The sequence below is a fragment of the Pezoporus flaviventris genome, unplaced genomic scaffold (assembly GCF_033815535.1).
Source record: "Pezoporus flaviventris isolate CSIRO_AGI_PZ_B2104156 unplaced genomic scaffold, CSIRO_AGI_Pfla_v1 ptg000036l, whole genome shotgun sequence".
Taxonomy (NCBI): Eukaryota; Metazoa; Chordata; class Aves; order Psittaciformes; family Psittacidae; genus Pezoporus; species Pezoporus flaviventris.
In genome coordinates this window covers 12,101,931-12,125,447 of record NW_026892584.1, presented here as the reverse complement: position 1 = coordinate 12,125,447, position 23,517 = coordinate 12,101,931, and the positions used below count along the sequence as shown (strand labels likewise).

The 23,517-nt window shown below is 38.4% G+C and overlaps 1 protein-coding gene across 1 annotated transcript in view; it reads left to right on the top strand.

Annotated features, from left to right (window-relative positions):
• MUC5AC (mucin 5AC, oligomeric mucus/gel-forming) overlaps nucleotides 1-10,704 on the top strand; it is a 52,223-nt gene extending 41,519 nt beyond the window's left edge. The window contains exons 35-49 of the mRNA XM_061464244.1: nucleotides 218-401; nucleotides 789-987; nucleotides 1,951-2,129; nucleotides 2,357-2,426; nucleotides 2,731-2,831; nucleotides 3,182-3,213; nucleotides 4,648-4,825; nucleotides 5,534-5,638; nucleotides 5,829-5,863; nucleotides 6,226-6,348; nucleotides 6,460-6,555; nucleotides 7,265-7,393; nucleotides 8,179-8,236; nucleotides 8,796-8,901; nucleotides 9,420-10,704. Of these exons, the coding sequence (XP_061320228.1) occupies nucleotides 218-401; nucleotides 789-987; nucleotides 1,951-2,129; nucleotides 2,357-2,426; nucleotides 2,731-2,831; nucleotides 3,182-3,213; nucleotides 4,648-4,825; nucleotides 5,534-5,638; nucleotides 5,829-5,863; nucleotides 6,226-6,348; nucleotides 6,460-6,555; nucleotides 7,265-7,393; nucleotides 8,179-8,236; nucleotides 8,796-8,901; nucleotides 9,420-9,645 (1,821 nt within the window). The 3' untranslated portion in view covers nucleotides 9,646-10,704. The remainder of the gene's footprint in view (nucleotides 1-217; nucleotides 402-788; nucleotides 988-1,950; nucleotides 2,130-2,356; nucleotides 2,427-2,730; nucleotides 2,832-3,181; nucleotides 3,214-4,647; nucleotides 4,826-5,533; nucleotides 5,639-5,828; nucleotides 5,864-6,225; nucleotides 6,349-6,459; nucleotides 6,556-7,264; nucleotides 7,394-8,178; nucleotides 8,237-8,795; nucleotides 8,902-9,419) is intronic.
• The last annotated feature ends 12,813 nt before the right edge of the window (nucleotides 10,705-23,517 follow it).

Sequence of the window (23,517 nt, the reverse complement as noted above, 5' to 3'; positions counted from 1 at the left end):
GCCACTTAGATTATTACCATACTCTGGCTATATAACAATACAAGCTGACATATCAATGCATATATATGCTATTATTGTGATGGTAATGGGCATTGGATGTGATGCACAACAACATGGGGTTACGTATGAAGATTAGAAAATACATTAGTTAAAACAATCAGGAAGAAGCAGTGCTTACTCTGAATTCTGGTGCTTTTTTTTTTAACCCTGCATTCAGATGTACTTCAACCACAAGATTGTCAAACCAGGTTTCAAAAAAGATGGCATTTCTTTCTCAACACTTGGCATCAACATGATTGTTGAAATACCAGAGATTGGTGCAACCATCACCTTTAGTGGGCTGATTTTCTCTGTGAAACTTCCATACAGCAAATTTGGCAACAACACCGAAGGACAGTGTGGTAAGACAGATGCACTAACTTGAGGTGGAACTATTTCCCCACCCTACCATGGTTATTCTCACCCACTCTGCCTATGCAGTCTCATGACTGGCAGAAGTATGGAAGTATGGCAGTAAAATGGAAATAAAAAGTCTTCCACTTCTGTAGGAACAAAAGTTCAGTATTTCAGCAATCTGTTTTCTTTTTCTTTGGGGCTGGGGTTTTAGGTTTGTCTGGTTTTCCCTAACCTAAATTAAAGCTCATATAACTGTAAAGAAAGCGATCCCTACAAAGCAAGGCACCTTATACACTTCATGAACACATAATTTCTAAACGTGGTATCAGCACAATAATGCACTGTGCATATTTGATGTTGTTTATGAGACTTACATAGCTTATGTCTTACAGGAACATGTACAAACAATAAAGCAGATGAATGCCGCTTACCAAATGGTAAGATCATTTCTTCCTGTCCCCAAATGGCTCATCACTGGATTGTTGATAACAACAAGTCATGCCATGGAGTACCAATACCACCAGTTGTAACTACACCTCCACCAAAGCCTCACTGTGGAATACCTTCTCTTTGCAACCTTATCTGGAGCGAGTAAGAAAAAATCTGAATGAATTCACTCCTTCTAGATAAAATTCAGTATCTTACAGGAAGAGTAAGAACTATAGCCCTTGTATGTGAAAAAAGCTGAAAATGTCAGCTAAATAACAGGATATATATAGTAAAAGGCTTTTGCAAAGAAACTCTCCTTTGATGACTTCCATGACAAAGATAACTGAGCAAGGAGAGGTAAAGTCAGAAAAGCAGGGATGCAGCAAGCACTAAATCCATACTTCCTGTGTTGCAACTACACAGATATATGCTATCTTCCTTCCTTCCTCCCTCCCTGCTCTCCAGGTTATGTTCACTCACTCTAGTTATACTATTAAGTAAAGACTGAACACTAAATTTGAAGTGGGCCTTCAACACAATCCGTAAAGAATCTGGTTACCATGCAAGTTAACACAGCAGACAGAAATATCCCAGCCAAAAAGCTTCCATCATTATTTGTACATTTAATGTAAAACATGGAACCCCAAAAGCACAAAGGGTTGCTTCCCACCCTATTTCTTATGTGAGCTCTGAAGAAAGCTTTTTTTTCAGCTGTGTTACTTATACAGGCCCTTTTACAGATGCTTGCTGTAGTGTCTAAGTTTCAAGCTATTGTTGTTAGACTTTTCTCTCAGCTACTTTTATCATCCCTTTTCCCTCAATATGATGCAGTTGCATTTTCATGAAATTTCTCATGTCAGACTAATGAAAAAGGTCCGTACACACACAGAAACACTATGACCATTAGCCTCTTTAGGAAAAAACAAAAAATGGAGCTTCAAATTTCCAAACCTTCCATGTCCTGAATCTATCTCCCAGATTACTGGCCATTCCTAGGGTCTTGTTTCTTGCAATACATTCCTGCTTGAAGCAGAGAGTCATGTGCCATTACATCCGGAAAGTGCTCTCTGACAACAGATTTTATATGTATTTTATATAAGGGGTTGGTCTCTTTTCTGTCTGCAGGATTTTTGCAGAATGCCATGCTGTAATACCACCAGAACCATTTTTCAAAGGCTGTGTTTTTGATGGATGTCGTATAGCTGATGAATCCATGCAGTGCTCCAGTTTGGAGATATATGCTACAGAGTGTGCTGCTAGAGGTGTCTGCATTGACTGGAGAGGAAAGACCAACAATACATGCTGTAAGTATTGCAGAACTCAAAAATGTGTGTGTGTGAGAAATGGCAGTACTTAAGTGTTTTATTCAGTAAACACGTCTTACATCTAACACTTGACTACTGCCTAAAAAATTACAGCGACATCCTGACTCACAGAAGCTGCATATGAAGAAGGCAAAGCTGTAATCATTTTTGCTTCAAAAATGCATGCACTCTCAATTTTTGATCTTTTTTATTCTTTTTCCATACAGCATACAACTGTCCATCAAGCTTGGTATACAAGCCATGTGGACCCATTAATCCTGCTACCTGTGATCCAAGGTATGGAAAGCCAAAAAAAAAAAAAATTGTTTAAGGTTGTTCTGGGCATTTTTTCCCCTATTTTTATTTATCTACTTTCCCTAGTAAATTTAGTTACTTCATAATGAAATGTCTTGTGACTTTGGATATTTTTTCCAAGATTTAAAAATATGTTAGCTCTATGAATATGTACTTCTTGTTGAACTGCAGAAAATAATTTTTTTGCCTCCCTTTTATCTGGCATGTCAACCTTTTATATGTGCTGCTCTCTCCTGCTTCAATGCAAAAATGTTGTACTCAAATATACACATTCCTCACATTCTAGCTTTGTTGAGCTTCCTGGCTATGGAGTAACTGAAGGATGTTTCTGTCCTGAAGGAAAGACACTCATGAGTGAAGATAGCAACATCTGTGTCTCTGAATGCTGTAAGTATCTGTAGTTAGTCTGGGGAATAGAGATCCAGACTGATAGCCACAAGGTCTGTGTTCTACTGCCATCTTCTATATGGTCAGTTCATGAGTCAATCAACTACTTGAAGCTCCTTAACCTCCTCATCTAAAAATTGAATGATAATCAATATTACCCTTTTTTTTTATCTTCCTTCTTTACATGAGGCCTACCAAGATGGTAGAATTCTACATTTCAGAAGAACAAGTCTGCATATTCATTTTCTTGTTAGCTTTATCTTCACAGTATTTCTATTTGAAACTGCACAAATTTACTCTATGTCAGTTTTCAGTGGTGTAAATCTTCATTCCTTTTTTTTTTTCTCCAGCTTGCAGGGAACCAAATGGAATATCCAGATGGGTAAGTATCACAATCAGTATGGTTTATAAAGCACAGACAAATAAAGCAAAAGGATATTTAGCATTTCATGAAGTTTTGCTTAGGCTGGGGAAAATTTTAGGGTTTGTTCAAATGTTTGTTCCCATTTAGTCTTAAAAATAACTGGGAGTATGTCATGGTTTAAACCCAGCTGGCAGCTAAGTACCACACAGCCACTCGCTCACACCCCTGTTGGGATGGGGAGGAGAATCAAAAGAATGTAGACCCCATGGGTTGAGATAAGAACGGTTTAACAACTAAAGTACAATATCCTACTACTACTAATAATAATAATGATAAGGGAAATCACAAGGGGAGAGAATATAAAACTAAAAGGAGAAAGGAAAAGAATAAACACAAGTGATGCACAATACAATTGCTCACCACCCACCGACCAATACCCAGCCTGACCTGAGCAGGGATCTGTCCTTACTGGTATCTCTCCCAGTTTATATACTGGGCATGACATGCTGTGGTATGGAAAACTGCTGCGGCTAGTTTGGGTCAGATGTCCTGTCTCTGCTCCCTCACGGCTTTTCATGGTCCTCCTCACTGGCAGAGCACAAGAGATAGAAAAGTCCTTGATCAGGGTAGGTGCTACTTAGCAACAACTAAAACATGGGTGTGTTATCACCATTGTTCTCAAGGCTAAAGCCAAAACACAGCACAGCACCAGCTAGTAAGAAGAAAATTAACTCTATCCCAGACAAAACCAGGACAGAGTGCCAGAGCAGAAACCACATTATTCCCTAAGAAAAACCAACAGTAAATTAGGGGATATTCTTTCAATAATCCACCTCACATAATTAAAAAAGAAATAATTAGAAAAAAGACAAAAAAAAAACCAAACCGCTAGATGGTAGTAGTGGAACTTTGGCATATGTGCTGCTTTTGTTTCCACAAGTTTGGCTGGCTACAGTTACTAGGTATGAATGGACAGATATATAGCAAAGTTTACCTCTTGCTTGATAATGTTGATAGTCTGTATTCTAAATTCCTCAGCTGCACACAAGTTATAGAAATTTCTCTCTGTAACCTAATGTGTAAATGAGTATGTCGTATGATAACTTCCTATTCAAAAATGCATACAAAGCTCAATCACTTCTCCTTTAGATCTTTTATATCCCTCATACTAACACTACTAATAAACAGAAAGTGACAGATGTGTAAACATACTCAAAACCTTCAGTGGCTTCCAGTAATTCCCTCCTTAGCTTCAGTTTGAAGGTTTTTTATAAAATCTAAAAATACTAGGAAGATGAAAAGGTTGATGTAATCAGGTATCACTGTACCCATGAATAAGTTAACAAGAAACAAAATTTTGGTTTGAATTTTTATATAACTTTTTCTTCTTTTTTTTTCTTTGGTGTTTGGTTTTTTTTTCTTTTTTTTTTTTTTATTTCCTTTTTAATATAGCCAGGAGAAAAGTGGATGAAAGATTGTCAGGAATGCGTCTGTGACAAATATACTCTTAAAGTGCACTGTAAAAAACACAAGTGTTCCCTGACACAGCAAGTATTTTGTGATGAACCAGGTTATATGCCTGTTCAGACACAGATACCAGAAGACCCATGCTGTACCAGGACTGAGTGCTGTAAGTGCTTAGCTCTTTATCATGGGGAATATATTTTTTAGGCATGGGTAATATAATTTTGGGCAACTACAGCAATAATTTCTCATTCTTTTTAATACCCTCTATTGATTTCATAATGCTTTTCTCCCTCATCCCATTTGTAAGTACCTTAAGTACCTTCTTGCAGAGCATTTACTAGATGCCTGAAGAGGACAAATTCAAAGATGAAAAATTGTCCATAGTTAGACACAGAAAAGTAACTGGAAATCATCTATTATTCAACACTGGAAACTTTTAAAGCTGCTACCATCTGAAAAAAAAAACATATTCAAAAGCTATTTAAAGCCTTTTCTGCTTCAAAGACCAGTATAAAAAAAAATATATAAAAAAATTAAGAAGTCTTGAACATTTAAAAATTGCTCAAGAAAGTTCCTTAATCGTTGAGAGTCATCAGATTTCCCAACTGATATAAATTTCTCTTTGGAAATACCTCTTCCTAGGAATCATCACTTTATCATTGTCAGACAACACTTTGTTTTACAAATGCTATGCAAATGCCCATTCAATTTAAAATAGCTGGCCAAATACACCGACTTAGTCATTAGACTAGCTTGTGTAAACACACCGTATTTGCTCCATAGGACAACTTCTGAAGTTCATGAAAAACAAAATCACTTTTGTTTAAAAATTCTGAGTTCATTATTTTCTATATTGCCTTACATTAAACAGACTGCAACACTAGCCTCTGCCCTGAGGTCACACACCAGTGCTTAGAGGGACAGGAAGTTGTCACAATAATGCAGCCTGGAAAATGCTGTCCTACTTTTGAATGTAGTAAGTACTATGCACCTTCTTCATGTGCTATTCACAGCTAAATTTTTCTAAGTTGATGAATACAAGAAAATTGAAAAATATGCAAATTATCTGTGTTTTCATATTGGGCCAACAAAGTAGTAGGTTTTTCATGTACTTCTTTTCCTAAAACTTACACTTCTATGACACCATCTTTCTTCCTTCTTTACAGGACATGGATGTGTAGTCAATGAAACCTACTATGCAGTAAGTACACAGAGTAACTCAGTACATTAATACATATTCACACAGGTTCACAATGCAATGTTTTTGAGACTCTTAACATGAACCATATTTTGCAGAAAGACCTGAGATAAAACATCATTAATAATTTAATCAAGGTCAGGTTATCAACACCCTCCCTACAAGCAAAAGCCTTTTTTGCTCTCCTTTCTACGTTAGCAGAATTTAATTCCAAAATTGGTATTGCTAACAACAGAAACTCTGCTTAAATAAAATAACCAAACTGTATTTAACAATAACTTCAGCTTTGTATTGTCTGTGATGTACATACACAAAGTAACTTGTTTTTACTGACTAAAAATGACTGGTTTTCTAACTTCCCCCAGCCTGGAGCTGTCATTCCATCAGGCTCCTGTGAAGAATGCACCTGCTCTGAATCCTCCCATTCAAGCCCCCACCAGCCTATTGTCAAGTGCAAGCCAGTTATCTGTGACACATACTGCCCAGTGGTGAGTGCTCTTTTGCTGTCAGTAATTCCTACCCCACTCAGCTCAAATATCCACCAGTTAAGGTCAGTGCCCTCACTCTATGTCATTTTCTTTCTATTTCTTTCAAAACAGGGTTATAAGTATACAAAGAAACCTGGAGAGTGCTGTGGCACGTGCAAGGCAGCAGCCTGTATAGTGACTGTAGGAGACATCACACGTGTGCTCCAGGTAACTACCCCTGGTTTAGTTCAATTTTGGTGAACTCTGGTAGTCTTTCACTCTTTCCTCTCCTTGTCTGTTAGTCACATTTATTTGCTGAATCTTTCCTCATGTTAGACAAATGGTTATTCAGGCAAGGAACAGACTGCCTCACACAGCTTGAACAAGTACCCTGAGCCATGTAACTCCAGTTCTAACACAGACTTGTGGAAGCAACTGTGATATTTAACAATGGCTTTCAGAAATCAACACAGAAAAATATATAGGTGAAAGCAATGGGCCTTTATTTGCCTTCATCTCTGAAAATAAAGCATCCATTTTGCTCAAAGGATAATTTTATGTGAGCAGACAATTTTCTGCTCCAGACAGTCAATCTCAAGATAGCTTAGAGATTTAGGACAGGAGGAGTCAGTGAAGTCAGCAGAAATTCTGCCATGTATCTGAATGAACATACCCATAAATTTTGATGACAAAACCACTGAAACACAAGTTATTTTTTCCAAATGAGTCCACATATTTATCCTATTCACACAAATCATGTCCATATACACATAAAAATACATCCTTTTCACATGGTTAATGAAAAAGACTCAGAGTAGTATATGAGAAGTAGCTATCAACTGAAATCCAAGGAAATTTTTTTGAATAATAAAAACTGCAGTAGGCAGCAATGATAAGACACTAGAAGAATTATTCACTAATTTTTAACTACTTTCAGGTTGGAGAACTCTGGAACCCACCTGTTGATAACTGTACAACTTACACATGTGAAAAAAATGATGACCAGTTCATTCAAGTTGTCTTACAGAAAAGCTGTCCTCCCTTTAACCCTGATGACTGTGATCCAGTAAGTTGTCTTCTACTAGTTCTCATGTTTGAAAAGGTTGCAGTGATAGAAGCATCATGGTCTCCAAGGAAAATACCTAGCAGATGCATCACACAGAATGTAGCTCTAATTTCAACCACTCTGAATCTGGTCCCCATCAAATTCCATTTCAGAAAAGCAAATTAAAATTACAATGGGTGATATATATCAATCCTTACCAAGGACTAGGTACAGCATAGTGTCTTGGTTTCCTAAATGTGTCAGGTGACCTAGAAGCAACAATCTTATTGAAAAATCATGAGATTTTTATTCCTGAATTATTTACGATTGTAAATTATTTCTTAGAATTCATTTACTGAGAGCAAAGGTGAAGGAAAATAAACCCTTTCAGTTCACAACATCATTTGACTTAACACACCCCAGGGCAGACTAGAACCAGCCCCACACATCTGGGGAGTCAGTTATTTCATTAATTGCATTACCCTGTCTGACATAATCATCTGTATGATTTGGATCACTCAAAATATCCCACATGTGCTACAACTTGCATTTCTGAAATTCTACTACTCCACAACCCAACTCTGATGACAGCAAAGCAGTTCTGGTTCCCCTCATTGTCAGCTTTCAAAGAACTCTTATTAATATTGAAGTAATTACGTGCCCTTAATATTTAGCCTTGTTGAAATTAGATTCCATGTCAGTACAAAAAATTTTCTGGTGCCAGAGAAACTTAGGAACCAAGAGAAGTTGCTGCTTTAGTACGTAGATATGAAACTTGAGCATCTTTTTCTGTTTTCCTACTCAAGGATGACATTAAACTATCTGATGATGGCTGCTGTAAAGAATGCCAAGTAAAACTAAAGAGTAAGTAATGACCCTTTTGTTAAAGTAAGTAATGTTGATATGTGCCTTATTCGGCATATTAGTCCATCTTGCATGATGAGGTGAACAGACCTAGTTTGGGAGCACTGCCTCACAGTGAGGGGAGAAAGGAAAAAAAAAGAGGAATCCAGCATTCACTTTAGGGCCTTGAAAAACATGGTTGTGGTGAACTATCCCATCCCCTACTGCCAAGTGTTAGCCTTTTCATTGGAACAAGAGGACTATAACTATTCTCCAACTTTCATAGATACACTCTCTTTAAGGAAGAAAGAAAAGCCAGTCCTGGGAGGTATGTGTGCATTGAGCAGTTGCCATAGTGCTGCTCTTTATTTCTGTATCTTGCACCAAAGCTGCATAAGCGAAAGGGAATTTTTCATTTATTGATAATAAATGCAGCAAGTCATTAAGAACTGCACTGTGATCTTATTTCCTATTTTAGCTCCATCCACCTCAGTTTTCTGCTAAAAGCTGTCATACACAAATAACTATTCATATGCACATGTACTTTAACCTATTTTACCTTGGTTTGTGACAACCTCAGGTTGTATGAAGCACAATACTACTACGGTAATCAAATATCATGGATGTGTATCTCCCGCACCAGTTGAGATGGCATACTGTGAAGGAAGCTGTGATGCTTACTCACGGTAAGTGGTATAAAAAGATAATTGTGGTCTCTTGTTTTCTACTCTTTACACTAGTTACATAAAGAAAACCACAGGTAGTATGTTCAACATTTACCCAGTCATCAGCTGTTTCCATTGTGCTGATAAGAATTTTTAACAGACTTGATATTGTACTAGGTTAATTACCTCAAGACTTACAATGTTTGAACAGCTTCTTCAGTGTCATAGTGAAGAGACCTGAGTTTTGATTTTCCCCATGTAAAAGTGAGGTTATTTGTTTCTCACTATTCTCTCATTTTGTACTATCTATCTGTGTAATCTGGATTAATTAATTTACTTTTTCTGGGCCTTAAGGAAGAGCTAAATCCATATGTTTTTACAGTGAGGAGCAACTTACATGTCACCACAATACTGTAAGAATGGTAATATTGAGCAATAGTTCCACACAACTTCTGGTTATATTTAATAATGGGTGGGAGGGTCAGTGGTATTTCTCACATAATTTCTGATTCTTTCTCTTTTGCTGGTTTTGCAATCAGATATTCTCCAGAGGCAAATATGATGGAACATAAATGCTCATGCTGTCAAGAAATCAAGACCAGCCAAAGAAAAGTGACTCTGACATGCAGGGACGGAACCTATCTTGATCACTCATACACCTATGTGGAGAAATGCAGCTGTGTGAGCGCTGAGTGCATTTCCCAAGTCAGCACCCAACAGGCAACATACCAGATAAAGACCTCTCAGGAACAAGCAGATGTCTAAAATTAGAACTAGAGAAAAGTCATCAAAAAAGGGCTGAATGTAAGACTAAAAAAAAGAAAAACTGAAAAAAAAACACAAAAGTGTCAAAAGCAGCTAAAATTTTGGATGAACATGATATTTTCTGCATACAAACTCAATATGACTGTCTACATTATTTCAGTTTTCATTGCTAATTTATCTCCTATTGTTTTTCATGTGTTTTCTTTTACACCTTGAGAGGTACAGCATAAGGTCATTTTGACATTTCCTGCTAGTTTGTTTGTCTTCTCAGAAGTGCTGTAATGTAACACTGAAAGCTGGATTTACACTTACACGAGTCTGTTCTGAGAACAGCATTCTTTTCTGGCTTGACGCTTGCCTGTGGTGGCATAACATGGACACTTGACAATATCTAATATGTCCATTAATGTAGGCTGACCTTTTTAATGACACTTTCATTCCAGTTCATCAACACAAATCAAAAGCTAAAGTCCAGAAAACAAACCAACCCGAGGAAAACTGTACCTCTCTGTTTCTGTAGTTTTCTTTTTGCATTACAGAAAACTTAGACTGCAGGAAGCCATATCTTCTCAAAACTATAAACTTTAACATTTTGAAAAATTTATAATGGGCATATTTTCTTATATATTCTCATAAGAAAAAGAACTCTTATCATGAGAAGCTGCTGCACACTACACTTTGTTTACATAACACCATCATCATGGTAACTGTATGAAAATATGGATTTTTTTTTGTTTCTGATTAACTGTTTACAGAAGTATACATATATATATATATTTGCCAACAGGGCATATGAAGGAGTTTTGTAAAAAAAAAAAAAAAAATAATAATAATAATAGTAAATTCTTTCCTAGGAAGCTTTTAAAAGTTGAACCATTGCTATTTATTTTGTTTTTGGAAAATTGATTTATTGGGTCATTACTTTCAGAATTAATAATATTCCATTTCTTAGTCATGTTATCTGGGTGTGGCATATTTTTGTCTTCTATTTTGTTTTGAAATATTTTTTTCCTTATGAAAAAGTAATGATGATTAATAAATTTTTAGCATTTTACAACATGCCTTCTTTGACTTTTCATTAAATCCCTCCCACGAGAGTTGCTGGCCCCATAAAGCATTTGCTTCCCATCCTACTACAGCCATTTCTCAACAGCTCCAGGTCAAAAGTCAATCTAGACTGTGGCACCTCACCCCCTACAGAGCTTTGATACTGCTTGTAATGAGAGGCACTTGAAAGCAAATACTGAAAATGTTCCAAGCACTTTACTTCAGATGCTATCACTTAGTAAGATTTCAGTAAGCAAGCACATCGTTGAACCTGTACATACATTGTAGCTCTGAAAGTTCTTTACCTGACACACAGAAACTATCCAAAGTATCCCAGACCAGTTAGTCTCATATTTATACATAAATCTGAAATTTATCAAATCTCAAATATGAAATTGCACAATCATAGATCTACAAGTTTTGACAGGTTACTAACCAGCTTTATTTACACTATAGTTTGAACTAGCCACCACAGATCTGACTGTAGATTGTATAACACCAAGCAACATGTTCTGCACAATTTACAAATGACATTTACAAATGACAAAATTACAAATCGGTAGGGAGAAGAGTAGAAAGTTAAAGGTGATGACCTTTCTCCTAGCCTACAGTTTGGGCAGCTCAGTTAACAACATAGGCTTTCTGCAGGTGCCCAGCAGCAGTTTAGGCTGCTTTCTCGCCTGTTCTTTCATAGAACAAAAACAACCCCTATACCTCCCCACCCAGAGGTAAGCAGAGCTCTCCCTCAGGAGTTATTACTTCACTGTCTGCTTTTTCCTGTTGATAGGCTCTTCTGCTTCCAAATGAGGTCCCAGGTAGATAGCATACTGCTCTGTTCCACCAGGCTTCCCAGTGCAGCACTACTACTGAATTCATGACTGATTCATGAGTGACAGATTCTGTGGCCTTCCCAGGCATGCTAGTGTAGGAATGAGGCCTGAGGTTGTGAGATACCATGGTGAAGGAATTAACAAAACTTGGTCATTTCAACATCTTGATGGGGGTGATTAGGCTACCAGGTGGAGGCCTGAGGGCTCTTACTGCTCCCACCTCAGCCCGGTGGAAGAGGGAGAGATGTGATTCACCCTTCTGTTCTGCCCTTGCACAAGACCCAGGGCCTTTGAGCAGCCTGACAGAAGGCAATTGAAACTCTCCCTCATTTACATATAAAAAATGCATCACAGTGAGAAAGTGTCTGCCCCCCCCAACACCTGTGACAGCAGCAGCAGGCAATTTGACTACAGTCTCATCTCCACTTCTCTCAAAATGATAAATTTGGTATTTGAACCCCTCCAGATGGGCAGAGGATGAGAGTATGACTCTACTTTACAGACAAGTTGATGCACTTGCTCCTCTCTCCTCCCCAAAGCAGGGATTCCCCTTTGGCAAGGTTTCTCCCTCTGACTACCTCGGATGATACTCAGGTGGGACTAAGCTTAATGAATTGTCAACTGTTCTTTCTATATGAGCTCAAGTAAACGCTTGCTAGCTTTGGATTTTAGTGACAACGCAGTAAGTGAATTTGCCAATGACAATTCTGAATCTATATTCTTATTGCTTCAATGAACAGCACTATTCATGAATCCATAATCATGAAAGTCCTTGCTGAACATGACTGGATGTATAATGTTGAATTGGTTATAATCAGAAATTAAGCTCAGCCCCTCTGATCTCTGAGGACTGGCTGGAACACAAGGGGTTTATTTTCTGACAAATCCCACTGAAATAACAGATTCCCTCCATGTTGCTTCAAGATCATTAGCTGTTTTTCCATGTAAAGCCTGTATCTCAGTATCCCAGCAGCAACACTCTTCCCTGGAAAACTCTGCACATATTAAGTTTGTGGCAGCAGTCGCTTCATATAACTCTCTGACAGAAGAAAAAATAATATGATGGGGAAGAAGGGAATAACAGACACATGTGGCACATGGGAAGACTGAGAGGTGATAATGACAACGACAGCAGAGGCCAAAGCCAACCTAGAGTTTGGTGGCATAAGAAGGAGGAGAAGCAAAGGAATAGGCAGACTTTGGTCCTGGCATAGGGAGACAGAGAAACAAGGAAGGGAAACATAAGCCAAGGCAAACCATGGAGGTAAACAGAACCTGTAGCTGAGGATGTACTGGAGATGCTGCCCTCGAGAAGGAAGGATCTGTACCACAGATATAGACCCAGTGCTGGGAAAGAGCAAACAGAAATCCACAATTCAAAAGAAGAGGGGACAACATGCTTTGGGCATGAAAGAGCTAGCGGAAGGACTTGCAGAGCCTCCCTGAAACAAGGCACAGAGTAAATGGAAAAACAGACAGCTGCAGTGGATGTAGTAGACAAGCCTTACAGGCTTCCTAAATTTTCCTTTACATAGGACCTATCTTATTGCTGAGGCAGACTGGGTAACGGCCCTAAAGTAGGCCTTCCTAAAAACTGGGCTGAATGATATCAGTTATATCTCTTAAAAATAAATGGACAATTTTTAAACTGTAGATAAATAATAAAGTCAATAAACAATTAGCTGGAAGAAAGTAATTGCCGCAGTAGTTCTTTATTGACACTGATCGGAACACTGCGGAGGTCAAGCTGAACTATACTAGTGCAGATAATAAATGTCTGTTATACTAACGCTAACACTAGAGGGCTCTAGGCTCTCACTTAAGCCTGCGTGAAAGGGTTTTCTGCCAAAAGGGTTTCTTTCAAGGAACTTCGAAGTGAACCACATAACTTTCAAATCATTAAGATAAACTTTGCTCTTAACTTACTCTTGATTCTACAGGCATCCATTCCACATAAAATATCAAGACTTGTTTATATGTCACTTTATTTTCTCTTTCTTTTTATCTCATCTTTGGAACACAGATAAATTGTAGTAGAGAAATCATTCACTTTGAACAGAATCTATTCCCGCTGTACAAAAATTATTCATAGGTTTTTGGTCTTATTTCAATATTGGCCGTCAGCAGTCCTTCCTTGGGCATTTTTACACTCGCTCCCCACTCAGGACTCCTGTTACATAGCCTAACTACTGCATGAACAGCTTATGTTTTTCCCTTTTTCATACAGCATTTCAAAACTCTACAGTGTAAATAAGAAATCGCTAATAATCACTCTTCAGCTCTGCTTTGTAATCATCAGTAACGTATAGAGTATAAACTGAAATTATTTCAGATTTACAGCCTAGGAGTCCACTTCAAGTAATTCATTTGGACTGTTAAAGTATGACAGTTTTCAAGCCCCATCACATTCTAAAACAGCTATAGAAAGACTTGGGACAACCCAGCAGCAGGGCTGACAAAAGACCATTCCAGATTGGAAACTCCTCTTGACAATAACAAATCCCAACTCAAAAGGAGGAAGCTTTCTTCCTCTTCAGTCGGTTTTTGTTCAGAGCAGCTCTGTTGTAACCAGACAAATTAAAACAGAGTTTTAGAACAGAACAGGAGACTAGTTCTATTTTAACATTATTAATGTTATAATAAACCAATTAAAAATGTACAGAAAGTGTATTTTTGAAAATGATGCAGTGCTCATGATTGTGAAATTTTCTTTTGCTTCTTCCTATTTCAAAGTGTATCTTCCTCTTCAGTCTTAGATTCTTTTCCGCATTCATTATAACTCTTACTTATAACTACAATGTGGTTGTAAGGAACCAGCAAATGTTTGTACTTTTACAGTAATTGCTGTTACTAATTACATAGTTAAAATCTTTTAAATAGACAGAAATTATTCTGTCTAACTCCTCCTTTTCTGCTGTTATGCTGTTACAGCCATGCATGCAAATAAAATCCCACTTTTGCCTCCATTTTAAGAAAGCAAAGGCTGTCCAGGCAGCCAAAAATGGAGCCATTAAATGTGAACAATGATAGATATCTCATGCACTAAGTCACACAAAATGCTGCAGACAGCTGCATGAGCCTAGAAGCCAATCCTGAAATTAATCATTCCTTCTGCACTTGCCCCAGTTTAACTGCAAGGATATTCCTGTGGCTGTTACTGGTTTTCACTGACTACCATAAAAACCCCACCAGAACTATTTCAGGTGAGCCTGATTCTAAGGCAAAATTGGAACTAGCCTAAGTTTTGGAACATACCAGATGTGAGCTCTGTTCTCTCACTCAGCAATGAGACAGTCAAAACTCCACTTTATCTGTTCTCTAGGGAGGTTTTTATCACATTGCTTAATGTCACGCTTACTGAGACACATGCCTGCAAACTGCAACACAGGCACAATATGAGAACTGGCAGCTAAAATATGACAGTAGTTGATAGAGAATCTGCAGAAAAGGCAATAAACACCATCATGGAATGACCTCCTGCCACAGCAGAACTTTCTTATTCATATTAATTGGTAGTTGCTCTGTATTTCGGAGAATGAGATTATTCTACCTGATACAGTTCTATTACTTGCTGTGCTACGAATGCTTTTGTGCTCTGTGACCTCCTTCTAATGGAAATTCTGGTCCATTATTCAGATATCTGCTATTTTACAGGAAATGAGCATTATAATTACACTAAATTTGTGTTGACTGAAGATAATTCAAAACGATACTGAATCACGTCTCACGTCAAAGTGCAGTTGCATAGAATTCATAATAGTGAAATTGTCACAGTACATTTGACCCAACAGACATGTAAAAAGCCTTTACCTCTAACAGAGATCAATACAAGTCATCCCTCAGTAATCCTAGACAGGATTTTAATAACTGGTATTTCAACAAAATCTTTTAAGCTCAGTTGAGATTTATCAGAAGTATTTCTTTTCTATCTAAACCATTCTCATATTTCCAATACATTCTGGGCTTTTATAAAAGAAAAATAAAAGTTTGTTAGTCACTGTAAATGTATATTATGTTGTTATAGATTCCATATTTAATTATGTGTGTGTGTGTGTAAAGACCAGCAAAGGTATATATAGGACAAACTCATCAACAATTTTACCACACATGTATTTTTTATCTTCAGTATGAAATGGTGAGCACCAGAGGTTTCACACACACAGCTCCCTTCACTCAGAGCAATTACTAACCAGAAATAACAAAGTAGCCTGCAATTTTGTTTCAACCTAGCAAGCAGAAGGTCCTGAAGAAAAGGCATCTCTGAAGCAAGCTTTCCAGTAGGATACATCTAGCAGAAAATTCACAAAATCTGGATTTTAACATAGACAAAGAATAGAAGAATAGCCCCTTACCCTGTTAGCTTATCATTGATTTATTTAGTTTAATAAATCTTAAATTTTCTTAAATTCTATCCTGAAGAATTCCTCTATGTCACTGTCTTTGCAAGAGAAACACTCTGCTCCAAGGAAAAGGAGGAATCCTACCAAAAAGCATATGAACTTCACTTAGCCGTCAGATCACATGGATTCACATGTGTCTTTCCACCAGTGCAAGAGCTCACCCATGAAAGGAAGCCCTTCCAATAGCAGTGGGTGGGTGACCAAGGCCTCAGTTTTATCTACATAAAACCAGCAGTCACTGCTGAATCACAGCGTGGAAAAGAGCCTTCTGTGAAATCACAAAAAAAGCCTGGCAGCAGGGGGAACACAGTAAAAAAGTGTACCTCATGGGAATACTTGATCTTACAGATTGCCTTTATATATTAAATACAGAGATTTATTTGTGCAAAAATCCGGGCAAACCTTTGTTTATACTTAAACTTCTACAAGTCCTCATGTGACAACTGTGCTATAAAATTGATTTAAATCATCAATCACTTATTGGCACAAGGAAGACTTAATCTGATTAAAAGACCACATGATCTATTCTACACTAACGCTTCTGAGCTCTCCAGGATCAGAGTATACCAGAGGGACAGGCCAAAATATTAGTTCAGGTATGCTCTACTTCTGTGAACCTCACAAAGCTCATGAGCTATTCTGCCTCAGCATCAAAAAAAAACATTTTTGCACCCCCAAAGCAGAAATTCACACAAAACATCAATCCTAAACCACAAAGCCATGAAAGCTAGCCTGTGCTCCAAGAGACATGGAAAATCCTGTCAGCATTGCACTGACTTAACCACAGTGGACATGATATTAGTGGGATCTCAATTTACCTCACAGGAAAATACAAATATACATGATTGACTAATCTCTGAGACTTTCAGGAAAAAGGAAAATGGTTTGGAGGCTTTTTTTTACAGTTGATCCACCCCTGATGGGGGTTCACTTACTCAGTTGAGAAGCACATTTGAGCAACATACAAGGATTAGAAATAAATAGACAAAAGTTACCAGAGAGACAGAGATTTTCTCCTGTCTTGGTTCACTCATTCTTGTCTGGTCTCACTGGTGTTATTCCATTATTTTTCTAGCACACATGACATGATCATCAGGCCTTTGTATGCTGGGAATGAAAAACAAAGCAGAGGATTAGGATTATGATCTTTTTTTGCATTTATGCAACAAGAAAGAAGAAGCCATCTTTCCAAAGGTAGGTGTATTTTTTTCAAGTTGTCAATTCACTTCAAGCGATTTGAGATTAATTTGATCTGGTGACATGGCCAAGCTAAGCATTCGGAAACTGTCCATAATAAAGCTGTCAAGTAGCAAATTGTTTCAGTCCTGGCGACTGTGTTTTTTAAAATCTTATATCAAAGGCAGAATTAATGCAATGCATTAAAGATAATTTCTTACACATAATTTAGTCACAAATGCCATTAAATAATAAAGAAACAAGCCAAATTATGCCCCACATGGCTCTTTGAAAACTCCTTTTACAAGAGCTCAGAGTAAACAGTATGGGATGAAACAAATTTATCTGAATGAGCCACAACCTGTTCATCCATGATGAAAGGGCATTTTGGGAGTGAGGAATGAGAACCACTGCCCACTACCTTATCCCACTCAAAACACCTCCATGGTTGTCACAAATAATCAAAGATAATGCTACAAAAAGGTGGCAGCACAGAAACTGTGAGTGGCCAGGAATGTGGACGTTGTGCCCTTCCCAGGGCTTGAACCAAAATTCACTGAGCTCCAGGAGCATCCTCCCAAGAAATATTGAGAAATACAACAGAGAGAGGACCCCCTTCCACAGATGACCTTCAGGTACATCATCTTAAACCTACAAGGCCACTGCAGGACATGGGGCATAGAGGGGTGACTGTCACCACCCAGGCAGCACCCTGAACCACACACACACAGGACACCTGCAGCTCCAGGTATGGCAATTCACCACCATCACCACTTCTTCAGGAGAAAGGCAATGAGGTACATACCTGCAGCACAGTACTCCTACTTCTTTGGTAAACCTATGCTGACAGAACATGGTAAGTTTGCTGCATTTCTGCTCCTGGGAGCAGACAACTGTGTCTGAAAGGCCTGTGAGACTTTTCTCCTGTTTCTTTTAATTGTTCCTTTTTTTATTTCCCCCTGACAGAAATCTGGGATGGAGCAGCCCAGTCCCCTCATTCAAGCAGGCACCGCAAACCACAGGCTTTCCACCCTGAAACAACTTAGTGAGGTACAAGATAAGCCACCTCAGGAAGGTAACCTGTTAAGTCATACCTAAGATTACATATAAAGGGTGGAAATGCACTGGTGGCAAAGTGTCCCCCAACACTCCACAGGTCCTAGTAGCAATGCCCTGTCCCTGCTGCACAGAGACAGCCTCCCTTGGCCTCTCCTATATCCACTGTGGTAAATCACACACCACACAGCGTTTATACAGGTGATATAAATACACAGTAATTATATACAGATGAACAAAGCAAGGTACTCCACCATTCTCTGTAAAGTCCAGTTTCTAACATCACTGGGATTTGGTGTGTGTTTAACTTCTTTAAAGGTTAGAAGAGAAAGAAAAATGTCTCCAGTTCTTTTTTTAAAAATTTGTCCTTTATCCAACCACTTTGTTCTTATTAGCAAGTTTTGCTGGTTGATCGTGGTTGCCTGGCCCAGTATAGTTGCATAGGTAACTGCATTTTACAGCTACCTGTATGCCTTAGCAGATGCTCTCCTGTCTCTGCCTGGTGCACATTTCTGCTCTGTTCACAGGCAAGGCTGAGGATTCTGTTAGCTTTAGACAATGGGCTAAATCAGGACAATATAGTAAAGGTTCAAAGCTTCACATATCCCTCTCCATAAGGTGTGCCAAACTGTGTTCTGGCACTGCTGAGAATCTGATGTGTCATACCAATGAACTCGCATATCCTGACTGCAAAAGTAATGACTATCAAGATCAAACAGGCTGCTTACAAGGAAACAGCAGAATGTACGCAAGGGCAGCCTGTTTGCCACCTTGCTAAAAGAGTAATTCTATCCTTGCTTACATTTCTTGAGGCTATGTCTGTCTTGTTATTTATTCTTTGTTCAATTCCTAATATCCATTGAATCATGCAGCATAATGTGTATTTGTACTGATGATTATATTGCATTTCTTCTGTTACATGATATAGGCTACTGTTTCATTCTGTTTACTGACATGTATGTTTTCTTAAAGTTTTAAAATACATATTTTTAGCATATTACTTAAAAAAAAATAATGTGTGTTTATATTTTAAATGAAATGCTTTCAGTTTTCTGAAGAAACTACATAATTAGTCCCCAGGAAATATAGCTAGCTGCTTTCAGAATCACACAAGAAGTTTCACAGCTGTGCATTTGATTTATTCACCTATCAGCAGTTGCATAAAAGATCATTGGTTTATCTTGTCAAACTTTTATGCAGTACAATAGCAAACAGAATGTTTCGCTTGAAGCAATAGACTATTTTGGTCCGTTCTCCCAAAAAGCTCCCAAAAAGATATGACTCAGATATTTCAGATGTGTTAAGTAATCTGTGTTGATATATGCATGAACTCTCATGCTAAGAGTACTTTATGCGGTTAGTGCACAAGGATCCCAAAGGGGAAGGGGTCTACAGGGAAAGTGCAGATTTATTATCTGTTGTTGTTTGCTATTTCAACCATTTTTTTTCCTCTTATTTCCAGTTTAATCAATCTGGAGCTACTTGAACCATTACTTCTCTGAAGTCTATCCATCCTTTCTCTCAAATGAAGGTCATAGGTAATATAAGGTTTATAGGTAGAGATGTTGTATTGGCTCAGCTGGCATAATCAGTAAAATTAGGCAAGCTTTTTGTCAGAGAAGTCTTCCAGTCAGCTTCCAATATTTTTCCATCAGAGAGTTATTTCTTAAGTAAGTCTACCTAAGGAAATGGTGAAATCCAGACAAATCCTACGCTGCTAGCTCATTCGTTTGAAACCAGGAGGACTGGGCTTTCACAGTCAGTACAGAATTTGGCCCACAGTCAGCTTCAGGAAAGCATCTGCATCATTGACACTTGAAGAAAATTCCTGCATTATGGTATGTTTAAATGCCGGCTTTCTCCACATACTTCTATTCTGCTATAGACACTCTAAACAATTAGTACTACTAATGGAGTTGTGGAAGCAAGCCCAGAGGAGGGCCATGAGGATGATCAGGGCACTGGAGCATATGAAGACAGGCTGAGAAAGTTGGGGCTGTTCAGCCTGGAGAAGAGAAGGCTTCATGGAGACCTCATAGCAGCCTTCCAGTATCTGAAGGCACCTACAAGGATGCTGGAGAGGGACTCTTCACCAGGGACTGTAGCAACAGGACAAGGGGCAATGAGTTCAAACTAAACCAGGAAATTTAAGTTAGATATAAGGAAGAAATTCTTTACTGTGAGGGTGGTGAGGCACTGGAACAAGCTGCCCAAGGAAGTTGTGAATGCTCCATCCCTAGCAGTATTCAAGGCCAGGCTGGACAGGGTCTTGAGCAACCTGGTCTAGTGGAAGGGGTCCCTGCCCATTGCAGAGGGGTTGGAAGTAGGTGACCTTAAGGTCCTTTCCAATCCCAATCGTTCTATGATTCTATGACTCACTCCCACTAGCTGTACTGGTGTAACATTGGGTTTTTACTTCAAGTAGAGTATACTGTAGACATTTACATGTCTCTACATTGCATATATGACACACCTATATGCGACAACTACATAGACAGATTCTAAACAAGCAGCCAGTATTTTACCTTTTAACACATCTCAGCAAGTCTCCTGGGTCTTGAGGGATTGTTCCCAGCAGAAAAGATTGGTCCCTTTGGTATTAACATTGATGTGTTAGGGGCAGTGGTGGTTGCTTGTTTTACTGAATCTGGTTTCATGTTAGGTCATTTCAGGGTCCTCCATTTCTGTGAATATGTGTGACATCATTAGTTGCTGGTAGCTGACAAAGTCCTCCTTCTAACTGGAAAACCTGCTTTGCCCTTGAGTTCTGCAAAGGTTGAGAGTCGTTGTCATTTTATCCCCGATAATAAATCTCATATTCATTTTGACAAAGGCTTAGCTATTTAACAGGCGTCACACAAACTGAATCCATACAGAGCAAACAGTCAGACAGAGACTGCCATTGTGGATGACTTGTGTTACTTTCAGCCCTGCACCTAAAAATGTCCTTGAGGCATGGTCTTGGCTCTACCTAAACACAATGCACATGCTGACAGATCAGAGCCTTGTAAAATAATTGCTAATAGATAAAGTAAATCCTTATCAAAAACATACTCTCTGATGAAAAGATCAATACAACTATAATCAAGCCACTCTGGAAGCCATGTGAATGCTATGGGAACACAAAACAAGGACTGGGAGTTTTAGCTGAAATATTTCTGTAAAAATCATGCAACAACATGAGTAACATTCTTTTATAGGAGGAAATGAGTAGAAAGGAATGAGCAATCCTACTCTGTCTTCTCTCTCTCAGTTTTTAATTTCCCCCTGCTCCATTGTCTGTTGGGTGTTTTTTTTCTAGTTTTCTGATTACATTTTATTAAGAACATTTGCATTTTGGGCCTGTGGGATAGTGGTTCTTAGCTGTCAACTCAGCAACATTCTTGAGAATTTATGAAACTCTAAATTCATTAATAGCTGTGTTAGAACAACTGAGATTACTTATGTCTGTGAAGTCAGATTCCATTTAATACCCAATTCATTCTACACACTTATTCAGAAAGGTAGTTTAAGAACATGCTTTTCAGAATAAACGAAATGCTTGCTTTGGCATTAGTGTTACCCTAACAGCTAAGAACCCCACTCATACGGACCAGGATTTTTCTGTGCTAAGCACTAATATGACTATGGTCTGAAACAATTCTTTGAAATATACACATACATGCTTTGCCAAACTAGATTAGAGTTTCATTTTGTTTACATCTCTTTGCATTGTCCTATTATTATTTATCTAGATTTCATTAAGCCATGGTGGTGCTTGTAGTAGAATGGCATAGAATTACTCTCTCCTGTGCTGTACAAACATGAAATGTGAGAATTCTTAGAGATAAAAAGTAATATAAAGACACGGAAGGGAGGAGAGAGAGAACGGTAATAGCCATCTAGGGTTACCTATCCTATTTATTAAAGGAAACAGACAACTGCCTAAAACTGGGATTTTGCTAGTTACTTCTATTGCAATGTGTCCCCTGTTCTGCTAGTTTCAGGACAGTAGTCACAGTGTTCATGGAGTGAACAGTAGTCGTCAGAAAGAGGGGAGGGTTCAAAGCTGCCTAGGGACAAAAACTTTTCTTAAACTCCAGCAAGCAATGTCATTCAAAGGAGTCTCTGAGACACAAGGATGTCCGCACACCACCTCCAAGACAAATAAAATTCAGAAGCATGACGTCCTTTCCATGGCTTGCCCAGAACAGTACAGAAAGGAATTCTTTATACCAAGCTGTTGAACTCTTTCAGTCACAAAGGCCAGCCAGTATCTTTAGTTGTGTTTAATTTAGTTTACCTCAAGGATCTGGAGGTACAAATAGTTATATTGCCTCATTCATTTTTTCACTTGTTACCTCACAGATATTCTCAGCTTCCTCACTCATCCATACATACCCGCTTCCCTCTGATGCATCTCTGCATTCTGTCTCCTCCTTCTTTCTAGCTACTCTCCCTTTATGAACCTCAAGTCCCACTTTCTTCCTCTCTCCTCTCTCCTGGTCAGTGCAACACTTTCCATCTCCTTTTGGCTTCTATAAGAGAAAGATGTCAACTTGTAGTCCAGTAGCAGCTGCAGCAAATAGCAAAAATAAAAGGGCAGTGAAGAGGAAGATCCATCTGCTGGCAACAGCTCTGCTGCAAAGGAAGTCATGAAGAGAGTCAGTCTTCAAGGTCCTTTAACTCCTGTTTTAAGCTTGCTTTTTCTCCATACTGACTGCAACCACGATCTATATGCCCTTTTAACCTAATAACAACAACAAAGAGATAGTGAACCCAAAAGTATCACATCAGGACCCCCCCCCGAGCCATATATTTGTGGAGTATAGGATTCCCTCCTTAACATACTATGCTGGCCACTGCCACAAATAAGGTATTGGGTTGGATGGACATTTCTTCTTATCTACTGTGGTCATTCTTACACTAAATGAACAAAGTGGAAGTAGTTCTCATCCAGGTAAAAACAACACAAGCTTACCTACTGTTCTTGTTTTACGTTAGTGTTGCGGGAAAATACCTCCAACATCTTAGCAAAGCAAACACGTATTTGTCAGAAAGGTTTGATTCCGTTTCCCAGTATCTAGTTTACTTTTCTGCTGAATTACAAAAAGGTTAAGAGTTTGATTTGGCATCCGCTAAATGCTTTACCACACAACAGAATTACAGGGATCTCTCTGAACTAATGTAACACCCTGGGATAACATCAGCAGTTGTATGAACAACTTGAATTCCAGTAAATGTAAATTCTAATGAACAGTCTTCTGTATTTCAAGCATTGTTATCAAAATTCGCTTTTTAAACAGAAGCAAGATTGCCCCAAATTCCCTTATGCTACAATGCATTGATCTGTTAAATGACATATCACAACTTATTCTCTTGAC